The sequence below is a fragment of the Oryctolagus cuniculus genome, chromosome 21 (assembly GCF_051225735.1).
Source record: "Oryctolagus cuniculus isolate XC-2025 breed Fujian yellow rabbit chromosome 21, ASM5122573v1, whole genome shotgun sequence".
Classification (NCBI taxonomy): Eukaryota; Metazoa; Chordata; class Mammalia; order Lagomorpha; family Leporidae; genus Oryctolagus; species Oryctolagus cuniculus.
The window spans coordinates 11792310-11819994 of NC_142887.1; the positions used below are offsets into that span (position 1 = coordinate 11792310).

Below are 27685 nucleotides of genomic sequence, written 5' to 3' on the forward strand. Positions count from 1 at the left end.
CACTGATGACACATCTGGGTGTCACAATCAAGACACCCAGAATAACCTTAGTTATACATCTAATAAAAGAAACTGCTGATTTCAGTTTGGCTTCTCGAATGTACACATCTTAACCATATTCAGTGGCATATTCAGTTGTAGTTTGCTTGACTGAATATGATCAGTTATTAAGCAGTCTTAGAGATTTAGTTCCAAAAGGAACAGGCTTCCAAGAAAGGCACCAGACAATTCAGTGAATTTGGAATGACTAGATATCCACATTTAAATGACTGATATTGGACTCCTATTTTTTGAGTCATAAAATTGAACTAAAATTCAATCAAAGACCTAAATCTAGGAGCTAAAACTAGAAATTTATTTGTTGTAAAACATAGATGCAAATCTTTGTGACTTTTGATTAAGCACCTAAAATTTTCTAGATCTGACACCTTAAAGCACAAGCAACAAAAGATAAACTGAACTTTGTCGAAGTTTAAAACTTTTGTATTTGAGATAAACCAAAGTGGAAAGACAGCTGACAGAATGGGAAAATTTTTTGCAGATCATATCTGATAAGGGTTCAATGTCTTGAACTCATCAATAAAATGACAACTCAGTTTAAAAATGAAAATATTTGAATAGACATTTCTACAAGGAAGATACACAAATGGCTGATAAAAAAATGGAAAGATGGTGAATATCATTAGTCTCCAGAGAAAGGAAAACCAAAAATCAAAATGAAATACCATTTCATCTCCACTAGCATGGTTGTAATAAAAAAAAAAAAAAAGGAAAAAAGGTGGGGTGGGGGCGGACATTTAGCCTAGTGTTTAAGCTGGTTGAGACGCCCATGTTGTGAGTTGGAGTCCTGGCTCTGGCCCCTGATTCCAGTTCTTGGTAATGCAGACCTTGGGAATAAGCAATAATGGCTCAATTGGATTCCTGGCTCCCAGCTTTAGTCCTGGCTGGTCCATGCCAAGGACTAGGCCACTGTAGACATTTGGGGAGTGAACCAGCAGATGGGAGCACTCTCTGTCTCTCTGCTTCTCAAACATAAAAAGAAATAAAAATGATAATCAAAAAGGTGGCAAAAGATTCGGAGAAGCTGTAATCCTTAATGGTGCATCCATTTTAAAAAAACATTTTGGCCATTCTTCAAAAATGTTAAACATGGAATTACCATATGACCCAGCAATTCCATTTATATGTACCCCCAAAGACCTACAAACATGTTCACACAAAAACTTGTATGGGGAAGTTTGTAGCATGCTAGCACCAGAGTGGAAATAACCTAAATGTCCATTGATTAGTGAGTAGCTAACCCTACAATGCCATGTTATTCAGCCATAAAAAGGAATGAGACTTGGTTACAAGCTGAACCATGCATGGATCTTGAAAACATTAGACAGAGAAGACCACAAGTTGTATGATTCTGACGTGGGGGGAAATGGGAAGGTTTTTTTTTTTTTTCATATTTTTTTGTGTGACCCTACATTGTAGCTTACATGTGAGTCCAGAACGCTGTTTCCCATAATGCACCTGCTTCTACACCAGGGAGGAGGACATTCCATTATGGCCACATGGAAGTTAAACAGCAAGTTACAGGTGCCAGAAAGCGTCACCTACGCTAAATCCTGCCCAGCCCCATCCTGTTTATATGTTCCACTCAGGCACCACTCCCTGCCCCTTAAAGGGGAAAGTTAGACGTGGGAGCAGCTGTTTTGGTTTTGCGGCTCCTGGGTCTTTCTTTTGGGTCCTTCTCTGGCCTCCTCTCACACCCACTCCCCATAGGCAGTTCCCTGGCCCACTCATGACAGGAATTTTTCTGTGTGGGGCTGGCTACCCACATTCACATGTGAATGTATATTCTCTCTCGCGCTTCTAAATCCTGCTCTCACTCGTGTGCTGTATTTATGGCCCTGCTTTGAATTCCTGTCTCTGTGGAGGCAAGAACTTGGAATAAAAACTGAGATGCTTATTCCCTAACGATTCCATTTATAGGAAATTTCCAGAATAGGCAAATGTCTTGAAACTGCAAGTAGATTACTGGTTGCCAGGAACTGGGGGGAAAGGACTGCTAATGAGTATGAGGTGTCCGTTTAGGGCGGTAGAAAATGTCCTGGAGATGAATAGTGGTGATCGCTGTAGAAGCTGTGATTATACTAAAAGTCCCCAAGTTGCACATTTTAAAAGGGCAAATTTTAAAGTATGTGAATCACACCTCAATAATAACAATAATGATAATAAACCATGGAGTAGGCAGCCAAGGCCTCAGAAAAACCAAACTACACGTCACAATACAGTAGCCTGTCTCTTCATAGGGGTGCAACGCAGGTGTCTCAGGGAGCTTGATTTGTTTTGGATGCAGTTCAGCCAGTTTCAGTTACCTGGTTTCTTTGTCGCTTGCTAAGCCTCTCCCTCCAGGCTCAGCAGCCCTTTTTCTCCTGTGTGACCTTAGCAGAGGGTCAGCTCATTGGACCACAGGCGGAACCCTGCCCCACACCTGGTCAAGGCTGATTCTCTGTCCTGGCTGTGGCATGGGACAAAGGCCCCTCTTTGTTCTCTGTAGGTGACAGGAACCGAGTTGGTGGAGCCATCAGGCTGAAGGGGAAGCCGAGGGTGTAGTCCACAGAGGCAGATGGAAGCAGACCAGCAGGGAGGCACAGGTGAGCCAGACTAAGAAAAGGGGCTCTGGTTTCTGCTGAGGTCCTCCCCCGTCTGCTTCCCTGGTTCACCTTTGCCCTTGAGAAACACCTGTAACCTTACAATAATTTTTTTTTTTTTTGGCTTAAGGTAGTAATAACTCCCGGAATCTTAAGAACTGAAAAGACCATGGCAATGCTGCTGGGATCCAAAATATAACAAATGCACTGTGTTCCCAGTGGTAGAGGCGTTCAATCAGATGGTAAAGGGGGAAGCAGTGCCCGAGGCCGCCAATACTAAGAGCAGCAATAAATAAGTTAATAGCCTCTAAAAAGAAGTAGCTAAGAACTCCATAAAGGTAACCATTCTGGGACCACGTGGTTGAGGGGCCGGCAGTAACAGACCCAAGTGTGCCTCAGGGCATCATTTGATTAATAGAGATAAGACTGACATTTATCACGATGGCCTTGAGCTGCAAAAGGCCAGTGGGATGAGGCCATATATTTTGTTCAGGAGTATCTTTAATGGGAAAAAAAATAAGAGGTTCAGGTCAAACATTCAGGCGTTTAAAGAAGTAGGATTTACTTATCTGGCACGTGCACACTGTGAGGATGCATCCCTGCCTAACAGTGCAGACACATATGGTGCCAATGTGTAACTATATATTCCTCTTGAAACAGAACATCTCCTAAATGAAGAACAGCTTGAGAGAAAAAGTGAGGAATAAATTATAGTTCTGCTGTTGCTTTGAGACTGAATCTGCTGTGGATGTTAAGGGGGAAAAAAACCCTGATTCTAGGCAAGATGCTGGTCACAGATAATCCTCTTCCTGCTCTCTGCTGGGTCAGGGGATCTCATCCCCACCGGACCCAGTGCCCCTTTAAGGATAAAGATTTCCTAATACCTTCTTTGCCGCCCTTTAGCAAATTAATATGGAGTGCACTACACCTATACTCAAATATCTAAATATTTGTATATGTGTATGGATACTCACTTATGTCTGCTTTGCATGTTTGTAATGGGTAATGACATTGAGTGCATATTGGCCATTTCTACATGTTTGGAGAAATGTCTGTTTAGATCCTTTGCACGTGTTTTATTTGAGTTCCCTTTTTATTTTAAGTTGAAGGAGTTCTCTATTCTACGTACAAGTCTCTTATGAGATACGTAACCTGTGTTTCCTCCTATTCAGTGTGTGTGTGGGGGGGCGCATTACAGATTACTGAGATGGAGAAAATAGAGATATTCTTGCAGATGAGCTGGACCTGTTTCTTTTTTTTTTTTTTTTTTTTTTTTTTTTGACAGGCAGAGTGGACAGTGAGAGAGAGAGACAGAGAGAGAAAGGTCTTCCTTTGCCGTTGGGTCACCCTCCAATGGCCGCCGCTGCAGCCGGCGCACCGCGCTGATCCGATGGCAGGAGCCAGGAGCCAGGTGCTTTTCCTGGTCTCCCATGGGGTGCAGGGCCCAAGCACCTGGGCCATCCTCCACTGCACTCTCTGGCCATAGCAGAGAGCTGGCCTGGAAGAGGGGCAACCGGGACAGAATCCGGCGCCCCAACCGGGACTAGAACCCGGTGTGCCGGCGCCGCAAGGTGGAGGATTAGCCTATTGAGCCACGGCGCCGGCTCTGGACCTGTTTCTATACTTACGTCTTGAAATCCAAGCACGTTTGATAGGCAGGACATAAATGATTTTGCAGACTGTATCCTCTAGTAGCAACACAGAATTAGGGCCTGTGTGGGAGAAATCTGTGAACACAAGAGGCATTGAGCATGTTGGGCTATAGAGCCGTGGGAACTGGGGCTGATATTACTTAAAACAAGAGGCAACCAAAAGCTAATCATTCCCAGGTACCATTTTTAAAACATTTCATTTTGGCCGGCGCCGCGGCTCACTAGGCTAATCCTCCGCCTAGCGGCACCGGCACACCGGGTTCTAGTCCCGGTCGGGGCGCCGGATTCTGTCCCGGTTGCCCCTCTTCCAGTCCAGCTCTCTGCTGTGGCCCGGGAGTGCAGAGGAGGATGGCCCAAGTGCTTGGGCCCTGCACCCCACGGAAGACCGGGATAAGCACCTGGCTCCTGGCTTCGGATCAGTGTGGTGCGCCGGCCGGGGCGGCCATTGGAAGGTGAACCAACAGCAAAGGAAGACCTTTCTCTCTGTCTCTCTCTCTCACTGTCCACTCTGCCTGTCAAAAAAAAAAAAATTCATTTCACTGTGCCAAAATAATTTTTTAATGTATAGGATAGTAACAATATGAAATGTGTATCTCTTTTGACTTAGTTTGTTGAACACATATAGCATTTGTGACTCCATAGGCAATCTATTAGAAGTTATTTGTAATGTAAGGTAATTAAAATAAGCATATATTTAGAGAAGTCTCATTGCCATCCTTGCCTCCTCTCCATTCTGTTCTCTCCTTCCATCCAATGATTACCTTTTTTGTTTGTTTCATCTTGCTAGAGTTTCTGTTGTAAATACTGGATAGCAATTGTGTGTGTGTATGATCTCTGTCCTTACAGAAAGTGTGGCATACTGTAGTAATTTGTTCTACTTGGCTTTTTAAATTCAACAATAATAAAACATTTAAAAAATAATGTTTTGATAAATTCAGGGACATCTGTATGCTTCATGTATCTTCTTTAAAAGTTCTTGGGGGCTGGGAGGCGGGTGTTGTGGTTTCTCTTGGGGCACCTGCATCCCATATCAGATTGCCTGGGATGCAGTACTTCCTCCACTTTGGACCCAGCTCACTGCTAATGCACTTGGGAGGCAGTGGATGACGGCCGAAGTGCTTGAGTTTCTGCTACCTATGCAGGGGACCTGGATGGAGTTCCTGGCTTTGGTCTGGCTCAGCCCTGCTGTTGCAGCCATCTGGGGAGTGAACCAACAGACTGAAGACATTCTCTCTCTCTCTCTCTCTCGTCTGTCTCTTTCTCTTCACTCTGCATTATAAATAAATACCTAAATAATACATTTTTTTCTTTTTTTTTATTTTTTGACAGGCAGGGTGGACAGTGAGAGAGAGAGAGACAGAGAGAAAGGTCTTCCTTTGCCGTTGGGTCACCCTCCAATGGCCACTGCGGCCGGCGCACCGCGCTGATCCGAAGGCAGGAGCCAGGTGCTTCTCCTGGTCTCCCATGGAGTGCAGGGCCCAAGCACCTGGGCCATCCTCCACTGCACTCCCTGGCCACAGCAGAGAGCTGGCCTGGAAGAGGGGCAACCGGGACAGAATCCGGCGCCCCAACTGGGACTAGAACCCGGTGTGCCGGCGCCGCTAGGCGGAGGATTAGCCTAGTGAGCCGCAGCGCCAGCCCAATAATACATCTTTTAAAAATCTGTATTTGAGGCAGGGAGTTAGCGTATGGCCTAGCAGTTAAATGCGGGGCCCTGTGTCAGAGCACCTTGGTGCAGTGCTGCCTCTAGTTCCGGACTCCAGCTCCCTGCCAATGCAGGAAGTGCTGGTGGTTCAAACACTTCGGTTCCTGCCACCCCCATGGGAGACCTGGACTGAGTTCCCTGCTCCTGGTTTCAGCCCTGAGCCAGCACTGATAGTTGCAGATATTTAGAGAGTGAATTAACAGATGAGAGCTCTTTCTGTCAAATAAATAATTTTTTTAAAGATTTATTTATTTGAAAGGCAGAGTGATAGAGAGGGAGAGATAAGAGAAAGATCTTTCATCCTTGGTTCACTCCCTAAATGGCCATGAGGGTTTGGATTGGGCCAGGCCAAAACTAGGAGCCAGGAGCTCCACCCAGGTCTCCCACATGGGTGGCGGGAGTCCAAGGACTTGGGCCATTTTCTGCTGCCTTCTCAGGTGCATTAGCAGGGAGCTGGATCAGTAAGCAGAGCAGCCAGGACTTGAACTATCACTCCCATGTGGGATCTGGCATCGCAGTGACATCTCTACCCACTGTGTCACAATGCTGACCCAATAAACAGGTTTTAAAAAATATTCAGATATAAGTTAGTGAAAAAAGAGCCCCAAAATCTCTGGTACATATTTGTACTTAATAACTGCAGTTATGAGCCGGTGCTGTGGTGCAGTGAGCTAAGTCTCTGCCTGCAGCGCCGGAATCTCATATGGGCTTCGGTTCCAGTCCTGGCTGCCCCTCTTCAGATCCAGCTCTCTGCTGTGGCCTGGGAAAGCAGTAGCACCTGGCTCCTGGCTTTGGATCGGCTCCACTTCGACCATTGCGGCCATGTGGGGAGTGAACCAGTGGGTGGAAGACTCTCTCTCTCTCTCTCTCTCTAACTCTACCTCTCAAGTAAATAAAACCTTTTAAAAATAACTAGAGTTACAACTGACACAAAAAAATTTTTTTTTTTGACAATTCAGGTATCACAAATCATGTTGCTGCTGGTGATTGATTTTCTGACATGAGGAACCAGTTCTTGGTCAAGCTTTGTTTTCTTGATTTTTTTTTTTTAAATGCATTTCTCTTCATCAGGATTTGAAGAAAATGAAGTATAGCACTCCCTGGATATATGTGATAGTTATATTCCCGAAAAATTCAGTGCATTTTTAAGTTACTTAAAAAAATGCTTTGTGAGTTAAAATAAACTTAGGCTGTAGGCTTAAAGAATCAGAAACAGGGTTTTCACCTGTGTGCCTGTGTGCGGGCCCTAGAAGTTGTGCAGAGTGAAGGGCAGCCTCCCTTTGCAGGATGTTCCACTGTTGCAGAAACACCAGCATCTCTGCGCCCACCCATATTACAAAAACAACCCCCAGTCATAATGAGCACCATAAAACACCTGTGCAAAATGTCACCACCACCACCACCACCACCCCCGCCATGTCTGAGATAGTTCTCAAATTTGGAGTGTTGGTGGGAAATAAAAGAAAATACCTTCATGCTCTGATTCTACAAGACTTAGCTAGGGTTCAGAAATCTGATTTTTTTAAAATTTATTTTTAACAGGCAGAGTGGACAGTGAGAGAGAGAGACAGAGAGAAAGGTCTTCCTTTGCCATTGGTTCACCCTCCAATGGCCGCTGCGGCCGGCGCACCGCGCTGATCCGATGGCAGGAGCCAGGAGCCAGGTGCTTCTCCTGGTCTCCCATAGGGTGCAGGGCCCAAGCACCTGGGCCATCCTCCACTGCACTCCCTGGCCACAGCAGAGAGCTGGCCTGGAAGAGGGGCAACCGGGACAGAATCCAGCGCCCCAACCGGGACTAGAACCCGGTGTGCCGGCGCCGCTAGGCGGAGGATTAGCCAAGTGAGCCGCGGCGCCGGCCCAGAAATCTGATTTTTTAAAAAAATTCATTTATTTAGGCCGACGCTGTGGCTCACTAGGCTAATCTTCCGCCTGTGGTGCCAGCACTCTGGGTTCTAGTCCCGGTTGGGGTGCCGGTTCTGTCCCGGTTGCTCCTCTTCCAGTCCAGCTCTCTGCTGCTGCCTGGGAAGGCAGTGGAGGATGGCCCAAGAGCTTGGGCCTTGCACCTGCATGGGAGGACAGGAGGAAGCACCTGGCTCCTGGCTTCAGATTGCCGCAGAGCGCTGGCCGTAGTGGCCATTTGGGGGGTGAACCAACAGAAGGAAGACCTTTCTCTCTGTCTCTGTCTCTCTCACTATCTAACTCTGCCTGCCAAAAAAAATTCATTCATTTAAATTTTATTTGAAAGGCAAAAAGGGGGCTGGTGTTGCTGTGTAGCAGGTAAAGCTGCCACCAGTTCAAGTCCCAGCTGTTCTGTTTCTAATCCAGCTCCCTGCTAAGGTGCTTGGGAAAAGCAGCAGAAGATGGCCCAAATGTTTGGGCCCTTGCCACCCAGGTGTCAGAGTTCTGGAAGAAGCTCCTGGCTCCTGGCCCAGCTCTGGCCATTGTGGCCATTTGGGTAGTGAACTGATGGATGGAAGACTTTTCTCTCTGTACCTCTGTCTTTCAAATAAATAATCTTTTTTTAAAAATGGAAAAATGAGGGTTTTAAACACAGTGTAGAAACATTTGCCTCAGAGTCGGAGAACTCAGAGGGCTTCCATAGCCTTGGAAACTCATGACTGGAGCATAGGGAGATTACTGATGCCATAAACAGGAGTGTCAATTGGTAAAGTCAACAACAGGAGTCACTGTGCACTTACTCCTCATGTAGGATCTCTGTCCTTAATGTGCTGTACATTGAGATTTAATGCTATAACGAGTACTCAAACAGTATATTTCACTTTGTGTTTCTATGGGGGTGCAAACTGTTGAAATTTTTACTTAATGCATACTAAACTGATCTTCTGTAAAAAAAAAATTATCAATTCCCAACTTGACTCTCACTGGGATTAAACATGACAATAGGTCTGATCTGATTTCATCATCATTTAAAAAAAATCATCTATTATTTTTCACTTTATGTTTCTGTGTGGGAGCAAACCGTTGAAATCCTTACTTAATGTATACTAAGCTGATCTTCTGTATATTAAGATAATCAAAAATGAATCTTGATGTGAATGGAAGGGGAGAGGGAGTGGGAGAGGGGAGGGTTGTGGGTGGGAGGGACGGTATGGGGGGGAAGCCATTGTAATCCATAAGTCGTACTTTGGAAATTTACATTCATTAAATAAAAGTTAAAAAAAAAAAACATTTGCCTCTTTTATAGCTAGGTGGAAATCCTACAGGTAGAAGGAAAAGACCCAAGCTGTGACAGGTGATAGACGAAAGAAACTAAGGCTACAGAGCTTGAGCACAAGGATTGAATTTGGAAATGCAGCGATTGGAGTCCCATTCTGGCTGTCTTGTGTGTGGCACAGTTCCAGGTAAGGGGAGCAGATCCTCAGTGATCAACCACCTGATTTGCCTGGGACTCAGAGAGTTCCTGGGACACTGAACGTTGAGCGCTGACACTGGGACAGCCAAAGGCAAATGACGTGAGCTGTCACCCTTGGAAGAGATGGGTCAGTGACCTGAGGAAGCCCTGAGCCAGGTCCCCACAGGCCATCGATCCCCCCCAACCTTTCAAGTGTCACTCTGGAGATGACAACAACACCTGTCCAGGCTCTGGGCCCCCGGGACCTGCAAGACTCTTCTCTGGAAAACACAGGACATGGACAACTCTTAGGCTGCCAAAAACTTTCTCTCTCAGCATGCCTATTATAGTGCAAAACCGTATAGCCAGCAGATTAAGGAAACAAGCAAGGTCCAAGGCCTACATGCCTACTAGTAGGGTCTGTCTCTAGGGGATTTATCAGTCAAGGCTTGGCCACCTCGTCTTGCACCACAAACAGATGGAGGTCTGCTGCTAAGGTAAACATCCTTGACCACTCTTAGACTCAGGGCTTTACACCAGGTCCTTCACTGGACCATCTCCTGTGTGAACAGTCAGTCCCTGAATGTAATCTGCAGATACCTGGGCAAGTCGTACTTGAACTAGCTCTGCGAGGCCGGGAGGGGAAGAAGCAGAGGAGCTGCCCAAGAAGCATGGCCTCTGAAGCCGCACTTCCTGTGATCTCGCGTCGGACAAGGTCAAGCTTACGAAGGTCCCAGGTTGCGTCTCCCCGTGGAAATCCATCTGCGGTGTTTCTCTGGTGAAGATGGAGTGTTCTGAAACACACAGGCCATGCTGATCTTTCCCACCCCTCAACGGAATCAAGAGTGTGAGTACATGAGCAGTCCCCAGCAGCCCTGAATCCAACGCCGCGGGGACCCAGGGTCCCTCAGCCCTCAGCAGCAGTTTCTGTTTCAAAAAGCACCTTTGCGTGGGTGACCATCAGTGTTGGATGAACATTCTGGAGGTCTCCTGGCTGTTTCTGGGTCTCTCTCTCTCTCTCTCTCTCCTTCTCTGACTCCCATAAGATACTGGTTGGTAACAGCTGGCAGCTAAGAATGAAAGCAAGACTCGGCCGGCACCGCAGCTCACTAGGCTAATCCTCTGCCTTGCGGCGCCAGCACACCAGGTTCTAGTCCTGGTCGGGGCGCCGGATTCTGTCCCGGTTGCCCCTCTTCCAGGCCAGCTCTCTGCTGTGGCCAGGGAGTGCAGTGGAGGATGGCCCAAGTGCTTGGGCCCTGCACCTCATGGGAGACCAGGATAAGTACCTGGCTCCTGCCATCGGATCAGTGCGGTGCACCGGCCGCAGCGCGCGGGCCGCAGCAGCCATTGGAGGGTGAACCAACGGCAAAAGGAAGACCTTTCTCTCTCTCTCACTGTCCACTCTGCCTGTCAAAAAAAAAAAAAAAAAAGAAAAGAAAAGAAAGAAAGCAGGACTCCTCTAACCCCCTCCCCCCAAATGTCAACATGTTAAAATATTTTTGAGTTTTTGGTTATTTGGATGTAGATAAGAATAACTCTACGTCTACGTAAGCAAGTCATAAAACGTTCTTTTGTGATTTCCCCAATTCTTTTCTGCCCTTAAATGTAACTTTGGAGTATACTGAGTGACTGAGTAGATTTTTTAAGGATTTATTTATTTGAAAGTCAGAAAGAGAAAACTTCCATCCACTGGTTTGCTCCCTAAATGGCCACAACAGACAAGTCTGGGCCAGGCCCAAGCCTGGAACCAGGAACTCCATCCTGGTCGTCCCCACGGGTGGTAGGGACCCAAGGATGTGGGCCAACAGCTGCTGCCTTCCTGTGGACATTAATTAGCAGGGGGCTGCATTAGAAGTGGAGCAGCCGGGACTCAGAAGCCAATGCCTAGATACCGGATGGAGGAGTCGGGAGCAGTGGTTTAACCTGCTGTGCCACATCACTGGTCCCCCCCCCCCCCCCCCCCCCGTCTCAGTGGGGCCTGTGGGATGCGAGCCGTGCTGCGTAAACGTGTGTATGCATCTCTTTGAGTGCAGGCCACAGGAGGGGTGGTTGAGGGAGAGCACCACCTTCTTCCCTGGTTTCTCTGTCCTGCGAGTGCCAAGTGGGAGCTCAAACTGCAGTTGTTTTCTTAGTGCTGGTTGGGGGTGAAAGTTGCCTGTGTCCTGCCCTGGGGAATGGCCCACAAGGCTCATCTCCTGAGGGCCCCCTCCCTGCCTTGAGCCTCTTTGCCTCAGCCTTGGGTTTGGCCAAAACCTGCTCTTGGGCTTTAGTTTTGGCTTCAGCCTTCTGAAAGCCATGAAGTCGTATGCCGCGTCAGCCGTAGCTTCTCTAGCTCGTGGGGTTGTTTCACTGGAATCGCTTCACCCATCACCACCAACCCAGTTTTCAGATTCAGCAGTTGAAGAGGAGATAGGTCTCGACCACGGTCAGATAGTACCTGGGAGGAAGCGAAATCAACGGTCTGGGGCACCATCACTCTGTGCTGTGTCCTGCACTGCCCAGAACATACCAGCTCCGCCTTGAACCGGTTGAGAATGAGTGATGAGAGTCCTCAGGGCAGTCACCCAGCTGGCAGTGGTGCTAGGGACTTAGTGCTCCTGCATGACAAACATCCAGCTCTAGAATTTGGTTACTAAAACGTACTGATATGTAAAGTTGAAGTAATAATTGAAGGCCTGGAAAATTTTCAGATTTTTAAAAAAGATTTATTTATTTGAAACAGAGAGAGATACAAATTTTCCTTCTGCTGACTTACTCTCCAAATGGCCCCAATAGCCGGGGTTGGGCCAGGCGGAAGCCAGGAGTCAGGAGCCCCATCTGACTCTCCCACGGGGGATTCAGGGGCCCTAGTACTTGGGCCATCTGCTGCTGCTTTGATTTCTGCCGTAATAGTTATTATATCTTTCTTGTTTCTTTCACTTAGTTCTGTCACTCTTTTTCCATTTAATGCTTAGCTTATTTCTTTTTTAAAAAAATAATTCAAGAGACAGAGATTTTCCATCTGGTAGTTCACTTCCCAAAATACCCACAACAACTGGGGCTGGATTAGGCGAAAGCCAGGAGCCAGGAACTCAGTCCACATCTCCTGTGTAGGTGGCTGGGACCAAAGGACTTACGCTCTTACCTGCTGCCTCCGGGGCTGCACATTGTCGGGAAGCTGGATCAGAAGTGGAGCTGAGGGGCCGGCGCTGTGGCATACCGGGTGGAGCTGCCACCTGCAGTGCCGGCATCCCATACGGGTGCCATCCACTTCTAATCCAGCTCTCTGCTATGGCCTGGGAAAGCATTGGAAGATGGCCCAAGTCCTTGGGCCCCTGCACTCATGTGGGAGACCCAGAAATTTCTAGCTCCTGGCTTTGTATTGGTGCAGCTCTGGCCATTGCAGCCATCTGGGCAGTGAACCAGTAGATGGAAGACCCCTCTCTCTGCCTCTCTGTAACTCTGTCTTTCAAATGAATCAATAGTTTTTTAAAAGCTATATTGATTTATTTGAAAGGCAGACTATAGAGAAAAAGGAAAAAGAAAAATCTTCCGTACACTGATTCACTCCCCAAACAGCTATAGTGGCCAAATCTAGGCCAGAGTGGAGCCAGGAGCGTCTTCTAGATCTCCCAAATAGGTGGCAGGGGCCCAAGGACTTGGGCCATCTTCCGACACTTTGCCAGGCACATTAGCAGGGAGCTGGATTGGAAGTGGAGCAGCCTGGACTCGAAGTGGCACTCAGATAGGGATGCTGGTGATGCAAGTGGCAGTTTAACCTGCTGTACCACAATCCTGGCTCATTCAGATGCAATTGAAAGGAATCTTGTCACGAACCCCTTAGTAAAGCAGAAGTCACTGTCCCCCTCCCATTTTGCTTATTTTGTTAATGTTGAGTTGTGTAGATGGGGGCTGTTGGAAGTGGGTTTCCCACCAGGATCTCCCCCTCTCCTGCAATGTTCTGCATTCTCTGACTTTACCCCTTCCTGCTTCACTCCTGCCTGGGGATCTACTTGTAGGAGGCAGCAGCTGCTGCCCACCCTACCTTCCCGAGTGCCCCCTCACTTCCAGATTGACCCGTCCCAGTCCTTAGTTTGATGGCGCCTCTCTGGCACATTCAAAGGTGAAACACTCGTGCTAATTCCCATCGACAGTGCCCCGCCAACGTCCCACCCTGTCCTCCGTGGGGGCCGAGACACCTTGCTCTCCTGTGTGCTCTCACACACAGGGGCTGTCGTGTGCGAGCCTGCGCCACAGGAGCTGACACCAGGTGCTGCGCCAGGCAGTCCTCAAGCTGCGAGTGGGCACAGGGCACCCTCAAGGCCTTCGTGTGTGCAAGCCTGACTCAGGCCCAGGGATCCACTCCTCCCTGAGCGCTTCGTCTGAAGTTGAAAGCAGATTTAATCTCACAGAACAGTAGAAAGTAGGGCCGGCGCCACGGCTCAATAGGCTAATCCTCCGCCTAGCGGCGCCGGCACACCGGGTTCTAGTCCCGGTTGGGGCGCTGGATTCTGTCCCGGTTGCCCCTCTTCCAGGCCAGCTCTCTGCTGTGGCCAGGGAGTGCAGTGGAGGATGGCCCAAGTGCTTGGGCCCTGCACCCCATGGGAGACCAGGAAAAGCACCTGGCTCCTGCCCTCAGATCAGCGCGGTGTGCCGGCCGCAGCGCACCAGCCGCGGCGGCCATTGGAGGGTGAACCAACGGCAAAGGAAGACCTTTCTCTCTGTCTCTCTCTCTCACTGTCCACTCTGCCTGTCAAAAAAAAAAAAAAAAAAAAAAAAAAAAAAAAAAAGAACAGTAGAAAGTATAAGATGATGGCAAAGTCAATGCCTCAGGCAAGGTCAAGGCCTCAGATTCCACCCTAAGAGAGACAGGCGAGCTTCATGTCCACAAGCTACTGGCTTATCTCTTCTTCACTGCAAATCCCTGCTCATTCTCCTAAAATGTTCTGCTCACTCATTCTTCTGGTTATCTGGCCATTCTGGGGGTCTCCCATGCAATATTTTCTCAGCAAAATATGTTTATATGCATTTGATGGGCTAGCTGATCCAAGTCTCTACTTGAGACTCAGAATGAAAGAATAATAAGACTACGCAAAAAAGTATTTTTAAAAAAAGATTTATTTGGCCGGCACTGCGGCTCAGTAGGCTAATTCTCCGCTTTGCAGCGCCGGCACACCGGGTTCTAGTCCCGGTCGGGGCACCGGATTCTGTCCCGGTTGCCCCTCTTCCAGGCCAGCTCTCTGCTGTGGCCAGGGAGTGCAGTGGAGGATGGCCCAAGTGCTTGGGCCCTGCACCCCATGGGAGACCAGGAGAAGCACCTGGCTCCTGCCTTAGGATCAGCGCGGTGCACCGGCCGCAGCGCGCCAGCCATGGCAGCCATTGGAGGGTGAACCAATGGCAAAGGAAGACCTTTCTCTCTGTCTCTGTCTCTCTCACTGTCCACTCTGCCTGTCAAAAAAAAAAAAAAAAAAAATAGAATTAAAGAGTAGAGTTAGAGAGAGAGAGAGAGATCTTCCATCTGCTGGTTCATTCCCCAGATGGCCACAATGACTTGAACTGGGCCAGGCTTAAGCCAGGAAACTAGAATGCTCACGTGGGTGGCAGGGGCCCAAGCACTTGATCCATCTTCTGCTGCTTTCCTAGGTACATCAGCAGGAATCTGGACTGGAAGTGGAGCAGCCAGGACTCAATTCAGGGCCCATATGGGATGCCAGTTCCTCAAGCAGTGGCTTAACCCAGTTTGCCACAATGGCAGCTCCACATTTTTTTTTAAGTTTATTTTATTTGGAAAAGGAGAGAGAGAGAGAGAGAGAGAGAGAGAGAGACCTTCTATCTGCTAATTTGTTGATTTATTTCACAAATACCCTCAACAGCTGGTGCTGGGCCAGGCTGAAGCCAGGAGCCTGGAATTCAGTCCAGATCTTATGTGTGGATCCAACAACTTGAGCCATCACCTGCTGTCTCCTGGTGTGTGCATCAGCAGGAATCTGGGACAGAGAATGGAGCCAGAACTTAAGCCCAGGCACTTACATATGGGAAACGGGCATCTCAAGCCATTGGTTTAACCACTGAGCCAAACATCCACCCCCCAAAAAAATCTTTTTATTTATTATTTATTTGAAATGCAGAAAGAGCGAGAGTGAGCATGCGTGCTTCTACCTGCTGGTTCACTCTCCAAATGGCAGCAACAGCCAGGTCTGGGTCAGGCCAAAGTCAGGAGCTCCATCCTGGTCTCCCACCTGAGTGGCAGAAGCCCAAGCACTTGGGTTATCCTCTACTGCTTTCTTTTTTTCTTTCTTTCTTTCTTTCTTCTTCTTTTTTTTTTTTTTTTTTTTTTTTTTTTTGACAGGCAGAGTGGACAGTGAGAGAGAGACAGAGAGAAAGGTCTTCCTTTGCCGTTGGTTCACCCTTCAATGGCCGCCGAGGCCGGCGCGCTGCGGCCGGCGCACAGCGCTGATCCGATGGCAGGAGCCAGGTACTTATCCTGGTCTCCCATGGGGTGCAGGGCCCAAGCACTTGGGCCATCCTCCACTGCACTCCCTGGCCACAGCAGAGAGCTGGCCTGGAAGAGGGGCAACCGGGACAGAATCCGGTGCCCCAACCGGGACTAGAACCCGGTGTGCTGGCACCGCAAGGCAGAGGATTAGCCTAGTGAGCCGTGGCACTGGCTATCCTCTACTGCTTTCACAGGCACATTAGCAGGAAGCGGGATCAGAAGTGAAACAGCTGAGGTTGGACCTGGCATTCTGATAGGAGATTCTGGTGTCGTAAGCAGTCTTAATGCACTGAACCACAGCAGTGGCCACAGAATCTCAAAATCCCACAATTGCCAAAGTATCATTGAGCTGCTTCTTTTGTAGAATTTCCATTTTTAAGCATATAGTTTAGTGGCATTTAATATACTGACGCTTGGTTGTTTCTGTATTTCGGCTGTTGCCCGTGGTGCTGCCGTGCGCATTCACATACGCCTAGCTGAGCCCCTGCTGTCTGTCCATTTGAGTGTGTCCTGGAGGTGAGCTGAAACACCCTGTGGCACTTCTGTGCTGAACTTTTGAGGAAGCACCAAACACAAGCGTTAGTGTTTGCATTCAAAATACATTTGTCACAATTAAGAGAAGGAAAAGAGGTATCACGCTCACCACACTCCAAATCCTAATCGAATTCCTGAAAACAAATTGTGGTTGAGGAAAATCCAAGTGGGAACTTTGGTGCTCGATTTCTGGATTTCAGGAAAGGCTGCTCACTCACCTTTTCTGTGTTTCTGAGAGCTGCTGGCCTTACCTGTGACGCCTTCAGGGAGGAATGAGGCGGCGGCTTCTTGGTCCCCCTAAATGTGTGTTCAGTGGTAAAGTTTCTTCATAAACATTATATTTTCAGGGAAAAAAATAGATCTAATTAAAGGCCCATATTCTTCTTACGTGAGAACTGTCATGTTTATCATGTCTGCTCTGAACATCCCTTCTTGTCATTACTGCCCTGTGGCATTTTCTTATTTTTTAAAAATTATTTACTTGAAAAGAGGCATGAGAGAAAGATCTTCTGTCCCCTGGTTCAGTCCTGAAATGTCTGCCACAACCAGGACTGGGCCAAGCCAAAGCCAGGAGCCAGGAACTCCATCCAGGTCTCCAATTTGGGTGACAGGAACTCAAGCACTTGAGCTGCCATCTGCTGCTTCCCAGGCTGCCTTATCAGGATGCTGGATAGGACATGGAGAAGCTGGAACTGGAACCTGTGCTCCTTATGGGTTACCAGTGTCCCAAGCAGTGGCTTAACCTGCTCAGTCACACCCACCCCCATGGCATCATTTTCAGTAGCCACAAACCTCTGTTATGTGTTTGTGTCTGTCTGTCTTTCTCTCTCTGTCTCTCTCTCTCTGTATCTGTCTCTATCTCTCTCTCTTTCTTTTAAAGAGTTACACACAGAGAGAAGGAGAGGCAGAGAGAGAGAGAGAGAGAGAGAGAGAGGTCTTCCATCTGCTGGTTCACACCCCAGTTGGCCACTAGAGCTGCGCCGATCCAAAGCCAGGAGTCAGGAGCTTCTTCTGGGTCTCCTGCATGAGTGCAGGGGCCCAAGGACTTGGGCCATCTTCTACTTAACAGAGAGCTGGATCGGAAGTGTAGCAGCCGGGTCTTGAACCAGTGCCCATATGGGATGCTGGCACTGCAGGCGGTGGCTTTACCTGCTATGCCACAGTGCCAGCCCCTGTGTCATAATTTATTTAAGCAGTCTCTTACGGTTGGACTTAAGGGGATTTTTATAAATTCTTCCTTTTCTTTCTGTCACCTCCATCACTTGAGTAGTCCAGGTGGCCTGTAGGGTCACTGCTATCTGAGTGATCTTTCCCTGGGGCTCTCCCTTCTATCCAGGATCCCTGTGCCTGTCTGAAGAATGTTCTTCAGTCTTTGCTTTACTCTTGTCCCTGGTCAGCTCAAGAGCAACTGCGTCTTGACTTTGCAACTGGTCCAAAATCACACCTTCCCTTTAAGGTTCCCCCAAGTCAGCCGGGAAGCATCTTCTGCTTTCTTCCCAAGTTCAGGAGCCAGTCAGGCCTGTGTGTTACTCAGCACGTGTAGCACTCATTTCTTCCGGGGCCTGGCAGTGCCACTGGACATGCCCGTGGCCTTGTCTCTTGAGGCTCCACTTACCTCTCTGGCACCTCGTAAAGCCCTGGAGGTTGTGCCTGCCTTTGCGTGAGCATCTGTGTCAGCAACACGGGCCCACACACTGTGTGAAGCAATAAAACCAAGCCCTTGTTCCCCACTGGATGGACTTAGAAGGTCCCAGTCCTGCTGGCCCCCTGACCCCCCAGCATCTAGAACATACTCCTCCTTTTGCTTCGTCCTTGCTGCCCCTCTGTCTGGAAGGCCCTCCCAGCCTGCTCCCTGGGCTCAGATCCAGGGTAAATGTCCTTTCCTTGGAAGGACCATCCCTGCCCCCTGCTGGAAGTAATTCTGTTGCTGCTTCTTTTTTATTTCTAAAATATTTATTTACTTATGGGAGGGGAAACTCCCCAAGTGCTTGCAATGTCTGGGACTGGCCAAGCCAAAGCCAGGAACTCGGTCTGATCTCCCACATGGGTAGCAGGGACCTGTTGCCTGCCAGAGTGCACCTTAGCAGGAAGGTAGAACCAGGAGTGGAGCTGGGACTCACACACAGACATCCCAATGGATGTGGCCATCCCAGTTGCTGATTTAACCGCCAGGCCCACAGCCTGCCTCACTCATTGCTTCTGTCCCAGCGTTTTGCTTGTTTGCTTTCAAACCCTTCGTCCCAAGCCGTCCTCACCCCATTTCTTTACAGACTGATTGCCCATCTCTACCATATCTAACCTTGGGAGAGCCTGTCCCATTCTCTCCCATTTACCTCTCGCATCTGCACAGTGCCAGGGTGCTCAACTAATGAGACTGGAGGGAGTGGGGCGTCAAGGGTGTGCTTCGGGTTTCTCGCTGGGCTGGTGGCAGGTGGTGGTGCTGAGCTCGGAAGCTCTGGAAGAGTACTCACGGATAGCAAGAAGGAACAGAGGTAGTGATGTCTCTTTGGTACCGTTTGAGTCGCCTCCTAACAGCTTATGTGGAACATATATGGGCCTGGAGCTCAGGAGTAATGCTTGGGCACTGTGGTTCCCACGCCTTTGGTCATTTATTAAAAGCTGCCATGGAGATGGGAAATACAGACTCCTTTCTGTAGGTCATCACTGTTCTGGGGAAACCTGATCCATAACCCTCTCAGACTAGAAAGCAGGAAACTGAAAGAACACAGTGAGAGTGAAGGAAGATCTATTGAGTCACAGGACCCTCGGGGATTCCCGGGAGGATGACTGGCTGGGGCAGACCAGCGATGGAGAACACACAGCACAGGGTGAAACCCCGTCCACCCAGGTCAAGGGGGTCACTTGAGTAAATGGAAGTGGTCCCAGTTCCTCGTTGGCTTCAGCACCGAGGACTCTGGGCAGAAGCCAAGCCAAGCCTCTAAACTGTGAGGTCTGCTCTAATTTTTGGCCTGGATTTAGGGATGTTTTAGTCACCTCTTCTTCAGCCTGTTGGTGAGGCAGGGGTTCCCAGCTTAGGGTCATAGCCACACAACCAACGCTGCACAGATGACATCGGCTGCAACTGTTAGTGACATAGACCTCCAGAATGGGGGAGGAGACACAGCATACCCTGGAGGGCCACCCAGGAATTACCCCCAGGAGGGAACAAGCAGGGCCACAGTGGGAGGCAGACTTCTTAGTCTTTTTTTTTTTTTTTTTTAAGATTTAATTATTTATTTGAAAGTCCAAGTTACACAGAGAAGGAGAAGCAGAGAGAGAGAGAGAGAGAGAGAGAGGTCTTCCATTCCCTGGTTCACTCCCCAATTGGCTGCAATGGCCGAAGCGGCACTGATCAGGAGCCAGGAGCTTCCTCCGGGTCTCCTATTCGGGTGCAGGGGCCCAAGGATTTGGCCCATCTTCTACTGCTTTCCCAGGCCATAGCAGAGAGCTGGATTAGAAGTGGAGCAGCTGGGACTAGAACCAGCACCCATATGGGATGCCAGCACTGTAGGCGGCAGCTTTAACTGCTACGCCACAGTGCCAGCCCCAACTTTGTAGTCTTAAGGGGGTGAGTGGTCCCTGTTCCCTCAGGGATAAGCAGGGCTAGGATCAGGCCCTCTTGATGCCTCTCGGTGAGGAATGTTGTTTGATAGAGGACCTGTTCCAGGGAAGGGTTGGGGGGAGGAACTTGGGGTCAGGCCCCTCTAGGTCCTCCTGATTTCATCAAGAGTCAAGGCAGCCAGTTCCTGGGATCAAGTCCTGCCTCCACTTCCCATCCAGCTTTTTGCATGGGAGGAGCAGACAATGGCCCCAAGCACTTGGGTCCTGGCCCTCCATATGAGAGACCTAGATGGGGGATTCTGGCTTCTGATTTTGGCATGGCTCAGCTCGGGCTGTTGTAGGCATTCAGGGAGTAAATCAGTGGATGGAGGAACTCTCTCTCTCTCTGCCAAATCAGTGTCAACTTTTTTTTTTTTTAAGATTTATTTATTTATTTGAAAGGCAGTTAGAGGGAGAGTCAAGAGAGAATGAGAGAGATCTTTCATCTTCTGGTTCACTCCCCCAACAACAGCCAGGGCTGGACCAGGCCAAAGCCGGGAGCTTCATCTGTGTGTCTCACATGGTTTTGGAGACAAAAGCACCTGGACCATCATCCGCTGCTTTCCCAGGGGCATTAGCAGGGATGTGGAGCAGCCAGGACATGAACAGGTGCTTAACCTGCCACACCACAATAAATCCATCTTTTTAAAAAGCTGTGAAATTGTAGACCTCAATTTTAGGCCTTCCTGCACTGTGTGGGCTACCACAGTGGATCTCCTGACCGCCCTTGTCGTTTGGTTTGGTCCTCAAACCAAACCCACAGCCTGAAGCTTGCAAAGTGGCCGCATCCCCACCACCTTGAGACAGGGGTTTTTCTCAAAAGTACACCGAGAATGTCTTCCTTTACTCTAGCAGCTCATCTTTTTGTGACTTGCTAAGAGGAAGTGAGAAAAGAGAGTCAGCCCATTTGGCTGCATATTTTGGGCAAGTTTCATGGAGTGGGGAAGCCTGAAATGAGAAGAAAACTATGTATCTATGGCCATTCCCAGATCACTTCTCATACAGCAAGCAGAGGGATCTTTATTTTATTATTTTCTTTAAAGATTTATTTAAGAGGCAATGTTAGGGAGAGACAGAGAGAGAGAGAGAGGTCTTCCATTCATTGGTTCACTTCCCAAATGGCTGCCATGCTGGAGCTGGGCGGATCTGAAGCCAGGAGCCAGAAGCTTCTTCCCGGTCTCCCACATGAGTGCAGAGCCCCAAGCATTTGGGCCATCTTCTACTGCCTTCCAAGGCATATTAGCAGGGAGCTGGATCCAAAGTGGAGCAGCCAGGACTTGACCTGGTGCCCGTATGGGATGCTGGTACAGTAGATGGAGGCTTAACCTGCTATGTTACAGTGCTGGCCCTGGATATTTATTTTATAAAAGTACTTCTCTAGCCATTTGTTTTCCATTTTTGTTTATTTTCATTTTATTTGAAAGGCAGACAGAGAAAGAGAGAGAGATCTTCCATCTGCTGGTTCATGCCCCAGATACCCATAACAGCTAGGGCAGGGCCAGGCCAAAGCCAGGAGCCTGGAACATCATTTTTTATTCAAACAGTCAAGCTAAACAAGAATACTTCTGCTGACACATGAGAATTAGGAAGGTTTAAACAGTGGTTTCCTTTAGAGAGAGAAATGCAAGTGCGTTGCCAATTCCACACAGAATCAGTCAGGCTGTGGCAAGAGAACAGATCTCTCGGGAGACAGAGACACAGCAGTGGATCCTGGGCGGTTACCACGGTCAGAGAATGTATTCAAGTTCAATAAGACAGATCCTGCAACAAGTGACTCTGCCTTTGGTAGTGATGCTACTTTAGGCAGTAGTTGAAAAGCAAGAACACAGACACAGCCGTGGAGGTGTCTGAGGTGACATCAGCCCCTCACCCAGAGCATCTGTGGGCAGGCGGAGGAGGATAGGAGAGTTTGCCAAATCCTGACTCCAAACGGGGCCTTTGTGAGTGACGGAAACGCACCAGGAGTAAGGCAACAAAGATGAAGGTATACAGGTGTAGACACATCCGAATAAAAACCTGCAGCAGTAACATAGAATTTTTTTTTAAGATTTTATTTATTTATTTGAGGGGCAGAGTTACAGAGAGAGGAAGAGACAGAGAAAAAGGTCTTGATCTGAAGCCAGGAGCCAGGAGCTTCTTCTGAGTCTCCCATGTGGATGTGAGGGCCCGAGCATCCTCTGTTGCAGTCCTGGGCTATTAGCAGGGAGCTGGATTGGCAGAGTAGCAGCTGGAACACAAACTGGCACCCATATGGGATGCCGGCACCGCAGCAGAGGCTTAGCCTACTACGCCACAGCGCCGGCCCCGGCATAGAATTCTTAGAGTAAAAACATCACAGTTCTGAAGAAGTCAGATAGAACCTACTTTTCAAAAATATCTGTGAAAAGGTAATAAAAATGAAAGTTCAATCTGGCATAATTAACTTGATTCCTGAGTTTAAGGCCAGAGAAAACCTTGGGTCAATAAAAGAAGGTTTTTATTCATGCTATTCTACATTTTATTCATTACTGGCATTCATACAGTGGTAGAAAGCTGCTGGTTTTTAAAATGTGTCAAAATGGTGAATCTTGGAGTATGTGTAAAACAAACTCGCAGATTCATCACTGGCCACGGTACTGAACAGTGGGCTGTAAACTGTGTCTTACTCTGAATGGCCGTTGCGAGCCACACGAACAGCAGGCCGCAGTGAGAAAGCCATGAGCAGACGATCCTGGAGCAGGACCCTCAGCCCCGCGGCTCTTCAGGCTCACATTCTCAGCAGTTGATGCACAGGGATGGAGGAGGGTTGGGTGGGGGCTGCTCTCTGCGTCCCATCCAGACCACACTGGTTCTGACCGGCGGCAGAGCACAGGACGGGAAAGGCACATGCTGGTTTCGAATGGCAGCAGTCACTTCCAGGCACAGACTCGCCCTGAGGCCTGGAATGCACTGGGTAGCTCAGCGGTTAGAGCGGACAGGTTCCAGGGCTGGTCTGGTGAGTTACCCAGTTGGGTCTGTAGCCCTCCTGGAACGTTCCATAGAAACCTAGGCTCCTGAGGGGCTCCCTGAGAACCTTAGAACCAGAGAAGGAATGGTTTCAGCTTCAGGCTCGCTGTCAGTGATGCTGCCGTACAAACTGAGTGACTTAGATGGCCACTCGGCTCTCTGGGCAGACAGGAGGTGTTTGTCTCACTTGGAGGTGTCTCACGCAGTCTCAGTGACATGTCAGTAGACTTCCTGTCTCCCATGTTTGCTGTCTGGGACGAGGTGGCTGGAAGGCGGGGTGGCTGGTTGGGCACTGTGCTCTCTGCCTGGCTGCTGGGGTTCCTCTCCCCCAGCAGGGAGGAGAGTTAGATCGCCCCAAGGCAGGAAGTGAAAGCTGCCAATAATCCTGAAAGGACTCAGTATCAAGTTATGCAAGGCAGCCAGCCTGCCCATGCTGCAGGGGAGGAGACGGAACCCCTGGGCCTCTGCCCCCACGGTGAGATGCTTTGTGTGCAGGTGGGTCTTCATACATGAGCAGACAGTGCGTGGATAACATCTCAAGTCTCTGCCACATCTCTGTGAGGTGGTCGGTTGGATAATGGGGAGACCGGGAGACCACGATGCAGACACTGAAGGCCTGGGGTCCTTCCACTCCCTGGTGAGAGAATTGACACTGGAATCTGAATCTCCTAGCTCAGTCCTTGCAGAACAGTTCTGGTTGGCTTAGCCAGGTCGCTGCGCTGACACGTACAGTTGTCTCTGGGTGTCTGCAGGAGGCTGGTTCCAGGAGCCCCCTCAAACTTCAAAATCCACGTCTTTTCTATAAAACAGTGTAGTATTTGTGTGTCATCCCCACACATCCTCCCCTATCCTTTCAATCAGCTCCAGGTTCTTTATAAACCCCCCAAAACAGTGCCTGAACTTCACTCTGTGTGCATTCAGCATAGAACTCGACGTGCAGCAAATTCAAGTTTTGTCGTTTGGAACTTTCTGGATTTTTTTCCCCCCAAATATTTTCAATATGTGGGTGATTGAGACTGTGGATGCAGAGCCCATAGACATGGGGTGGGGCTAGCTGCTTAGAGCTGCAGGAGGAGAGAACACTTCCCCTTTGGCTGAAAGTTGGGCGGCAGATGCTGTAGGGGAAGCTCGGGGCACTGGCGGAGGAAACGTGAACGCGACTTCCGCATCCCCATGCTGTCAGTAAGGGCTCTTGAAGCCACTGTACGGCCCTTCACTCTTGGGAAACTCCTTTCGGATCCTCCAGCGGCAGCAGCTGGGCAGGATGGCAAAGTCAGCCAGGTCCTGGGAGCCGAAGCGCCAGGCGATGTAGCACCTGTAGGCGCAGTGTCGCAGCTGGCTGGTGGTGGCCTCTGCATCCAGTGCCAGCAGGGGCTCCTGGTAGAGCAGGAGGAACTGCAAGGTGGGCTTGGATAGCACAAGCTTCCCAAACAGCTGGGAGGTAGTGACGCAGGCCCCTGGCTTTCTCCGGCAGCACAGCTCCTCCAGGCAGCGGTGGCTCGCGGGGAGTTGGGACGGCAGGCAGTTTCCACACTGGCACCAGTCCGGACAGCCCCTGGATCTAGCAGTCTCCCCTTCACTAAGTGGCTGCATTTCTTCTGCTTGTCCAGGAGTTGGGTGTGGGTCAAGGAAAGACAGGGGCAGCTTGGACAAGTCTGTGAAGTCCCTCGGGGGTCTCTGAAAAAGTCAAAATTCCCAACCCATCAGCAGTGACAACCCTAGGACTCCATCATCGCATTCCTATGCTAACTTACAGCATTGCATTCACTACCGGGCTAACTACGGTGACCTCCATTTCATTTAAGCCTTTGAAGAACCTCATGCAATAGGTATCCTTGTCTTCGTTCTGTGGATTTTGAAAGTGAAATTTAGGAAAATCCAGGCTTCAGATCAGGATGTCACCTCTTGCCCTGGCCACCCTGGCTAGCCGCTCAGCTCCCGGGCAATCACTCACCGCACTGTGACGTGTTGCATTCTTCAGCAAACTTGTTACCACCCGAAATGATCTTACTAATCTGTGTGTTTGTTTGGTGATGAGAACGATGATGATGATTCTTTTTCTATAAGAAAGCAGAGATCCTGTGTGCTTTGCTGACTGCCGTGTCACCAGGCCCAGCATATAGGCGACAGGCTGTGTGCCCCCTGGCTCCTTCTGCTGGCGTTCTGCATGTCAGCCTCCAGGAGGAGCTGCCGGAACAGCCATGTCTGTGTGTGACAGAACCTTTGTTCACTGGATGAGGACAGTCTGAGTCAGGCACACTCGGGACCTGAGTAGTTCTCGCAGCAGGAGTTTGGCCTGAGGGTTAAGAAACCTGTTAAGATGCATACGTTCCCCCATTTGTTCTAGCTCCTCCTTGAGCCTCTTGCTAATGTGTACCCTGGGGGGAGTGACCCGTGGTCCAGATACCTGGGTCTCTGGCACCCACGGGGAGACCTGGATTAAATTCCTGGCTCCTGACTTCAGTACTTCCCAGCCCCCACCACTGTGGGCATTTGAGGAGTGAACCAGAGGGTGAGAGCTTTCTGGTCATCCCCTCCTCTTTCTCTTTGAACCTCAAATAGATTTTTATTTTTAAAACAAGATTTTATGTATTAATTTTAAAGGCAAAGTTACAGAGAACGGGAAAGATAGATGGATCAATTGATCGGTCAGTTGATTAATCTTCCATCTACTGTTTAGTCCTGAAATTTGCTGTAATAGCAGGGGCTGGGCCAGACCAAAGCCAGGAGCCTGGAACTCCATCTGGGTCTCTGTGTGGGTGCAGGGGCTCAAGCACTGGGGCCATTTTCTGCTGCTTTCCCAGGCACATTAGCAGGGAGCTGCATCAGAAGTGGAGCTCATATCGAATGCCAGTGTCGCAGGTGGCAGCTTAGTCTGCTGTGCCACGATGCCAGTTCCTCAGATAAACTTTTTAAAGAACTGACTATTTATTGTATATAAGTGTTCACAGAAGCACTCTTCACAATAACTAAAAGGTAGAAACATCAATTGTGTGTCCGTTAATTGAAGAATAAAGCAGACATGATGTGTCCATATAATGGAATATTACTTAATCATAAAAAATACTGATACTGACACAACATGGATAAACCCTGAAAAAATGCTTAATGAGAGAAGCCAGACGTAAGAAAACCACATAGTATATGATTCCCTTTATACAAAATGCCTGAAACTGGCAAATCAACAGAGACAGAAAGTAGAGCAGCAGTTGGCCAGGGGTGAAGGGAAGTAGCTACTTAATGCACACAGGGTTTCCCTTAGGGGTGATTGGAAAGTTCTAGAATTAGACAGTGGTCATGGTTTCATAGCATTGTGAATGTACTAAATGTCACTGAATTGTACACTTTAAAATGGTTAAAGTAGTAATTTTTATATTCACATACACACACACGCAAATGTTTCATGTAAGACCTAAACTCTACAAGGACATTACAGGAATGGGGATATTTTGATCATTCAAAATGAGATATACAAATCTTTGATATTAGCAAATCAAATCCAGCTTTGACTATAAAGTATTGCATCTCATTCAAATTAAGTTTATTTCAGAAAACAAAAATCAACCTGTATAATAACCACATAACAAGAAAACAAAAGGATACTAGGAACACAAAGGAGTATTTTTAATCTGATAGTGCATTCCAAAAAGAGTACTGTAAACACAGAATATTTTTAAAAAATCCATGGAAAATAGGTAAGTTTCTTGGTACATTTTTAAAAAATCTATGCACAGTTTTTTTCATAGTATACATTTCCCATGAATTTTTTAAGACCCTCTGGTACTATAGCAAACAGTGAAATGGAAAAGCTTTCTCTGAGGGGATGAGACCATGATGCCTGTGTTACCACTGGGTCCCTGCCAGTGTTAAACAGGAGATACTAGGAGGGAGCAGAGAAGGATTCTTCCTGAGAACCAGCAGAGGGGGTGAGGGCCCTGCCAACACCTTGGGTCAGACCTCTGCCTTCCAGAACCGTGACACAGTACATTTCTGTTTGAAGCCATCCAGCTAGTGGGAATTCGCAGCCCAAGGAAACTATGAGTTAGCAACGGTGAGCCCGAACTCTGGGCAGTGCAGCACTGTCTGTGAGCAGCTTCCACAACCAGCTCGGCCATTCTCTCAGGAATTACCCAGCAGGGTGCCATGTGGGGAGCCGCAGCCCTGCTGGCATTAGCACCCAAGTAGAAACCAAGTAGGAACACCCCCCACCTGGAGAATGGATAAATAAACTGGATGTTTACAAAATGGAAGTTACACAGCACAGAGAATGAACTGTTGCTGTATGCAGTGTCATGGACAGCACACGAGAAGTAGCATTGAGTGAAAGGAACCAGACACTCTACAGACTATATACGGAATGTACACCTAGGGTTCTGTTTTCACAGGATTCTGGAAGGTGTAAAATTGATCTTTGGATACAGGATGATGACTGCTTGTTTACATGTTACACAGTGACTTAGGTCTAAGCCAAGGAACACGGTAAGGGCAAGATCAGAGCCAACAAGGCAAACAAATCTCAGTCCCTCGTGTTGGCCTCTGAGTGCCCTCGGCAAAGCCCACCCAGCTCACTTCCTCTGAAGCCCTTCCATGTAGAGCAGGTTAGGACACTTAAGGGTGGTTAGTGATGGGATACAGTCCTACAAGAATATTCAGTTTTGTAATGTGGTTGCTAGCTACGTCATTCATCAATTATGATTAGTTCAAACTTCTAGATGTGTTTATATTTAATAGTAAATCATA

At 48.6% G+C, this 27685-nt stretch overlaps 2 protein-coding genes across 4 annotated transcripts in view; one reads left to right on the forward strand and one right to left on the reverse strand.

Moving 5' to 3' along the window:
- The window catches only part of IFT81 (intraflagellar transport 81), a 198183-nt gene that overhangs the window by 1692 nt on the left and 168806 nt on the right, over window positions 1–27685 (forward strand). Inside the window, exon 2 of the mRNA XM_089323093.1 lies at window positions 2549–2645. The gene's annotated coding sequence lies outside the window, so the exon portion shown is untranslated. The remainder of the gene's footprint in view (window positions 1–2548; window positions 2646–27685) is intronic.
- P2RX7 (purinergic receptor P2X 7) overlaps window positions 21996–27685 on the reverse strand; it is a 47799-nt gene continuing 42109 nt past the window's right edge. For all 3 annotated transcript variants that reach the window (XR_016227104.1, XM_002719745.6, XM_089323100.1), the window contains one exon: window positions 21996–24622. Coding sequence is in view for 2 of the 3 variants with exons in the window: in XM_002719745.6 (XP_002719791.1) it covers window positions 24125–24622 (498 nt within the window). In the remaining variant the exon portion in view is untranslated. The remainder of the gene's footprint in view (window positions 24623–27685) is intronic.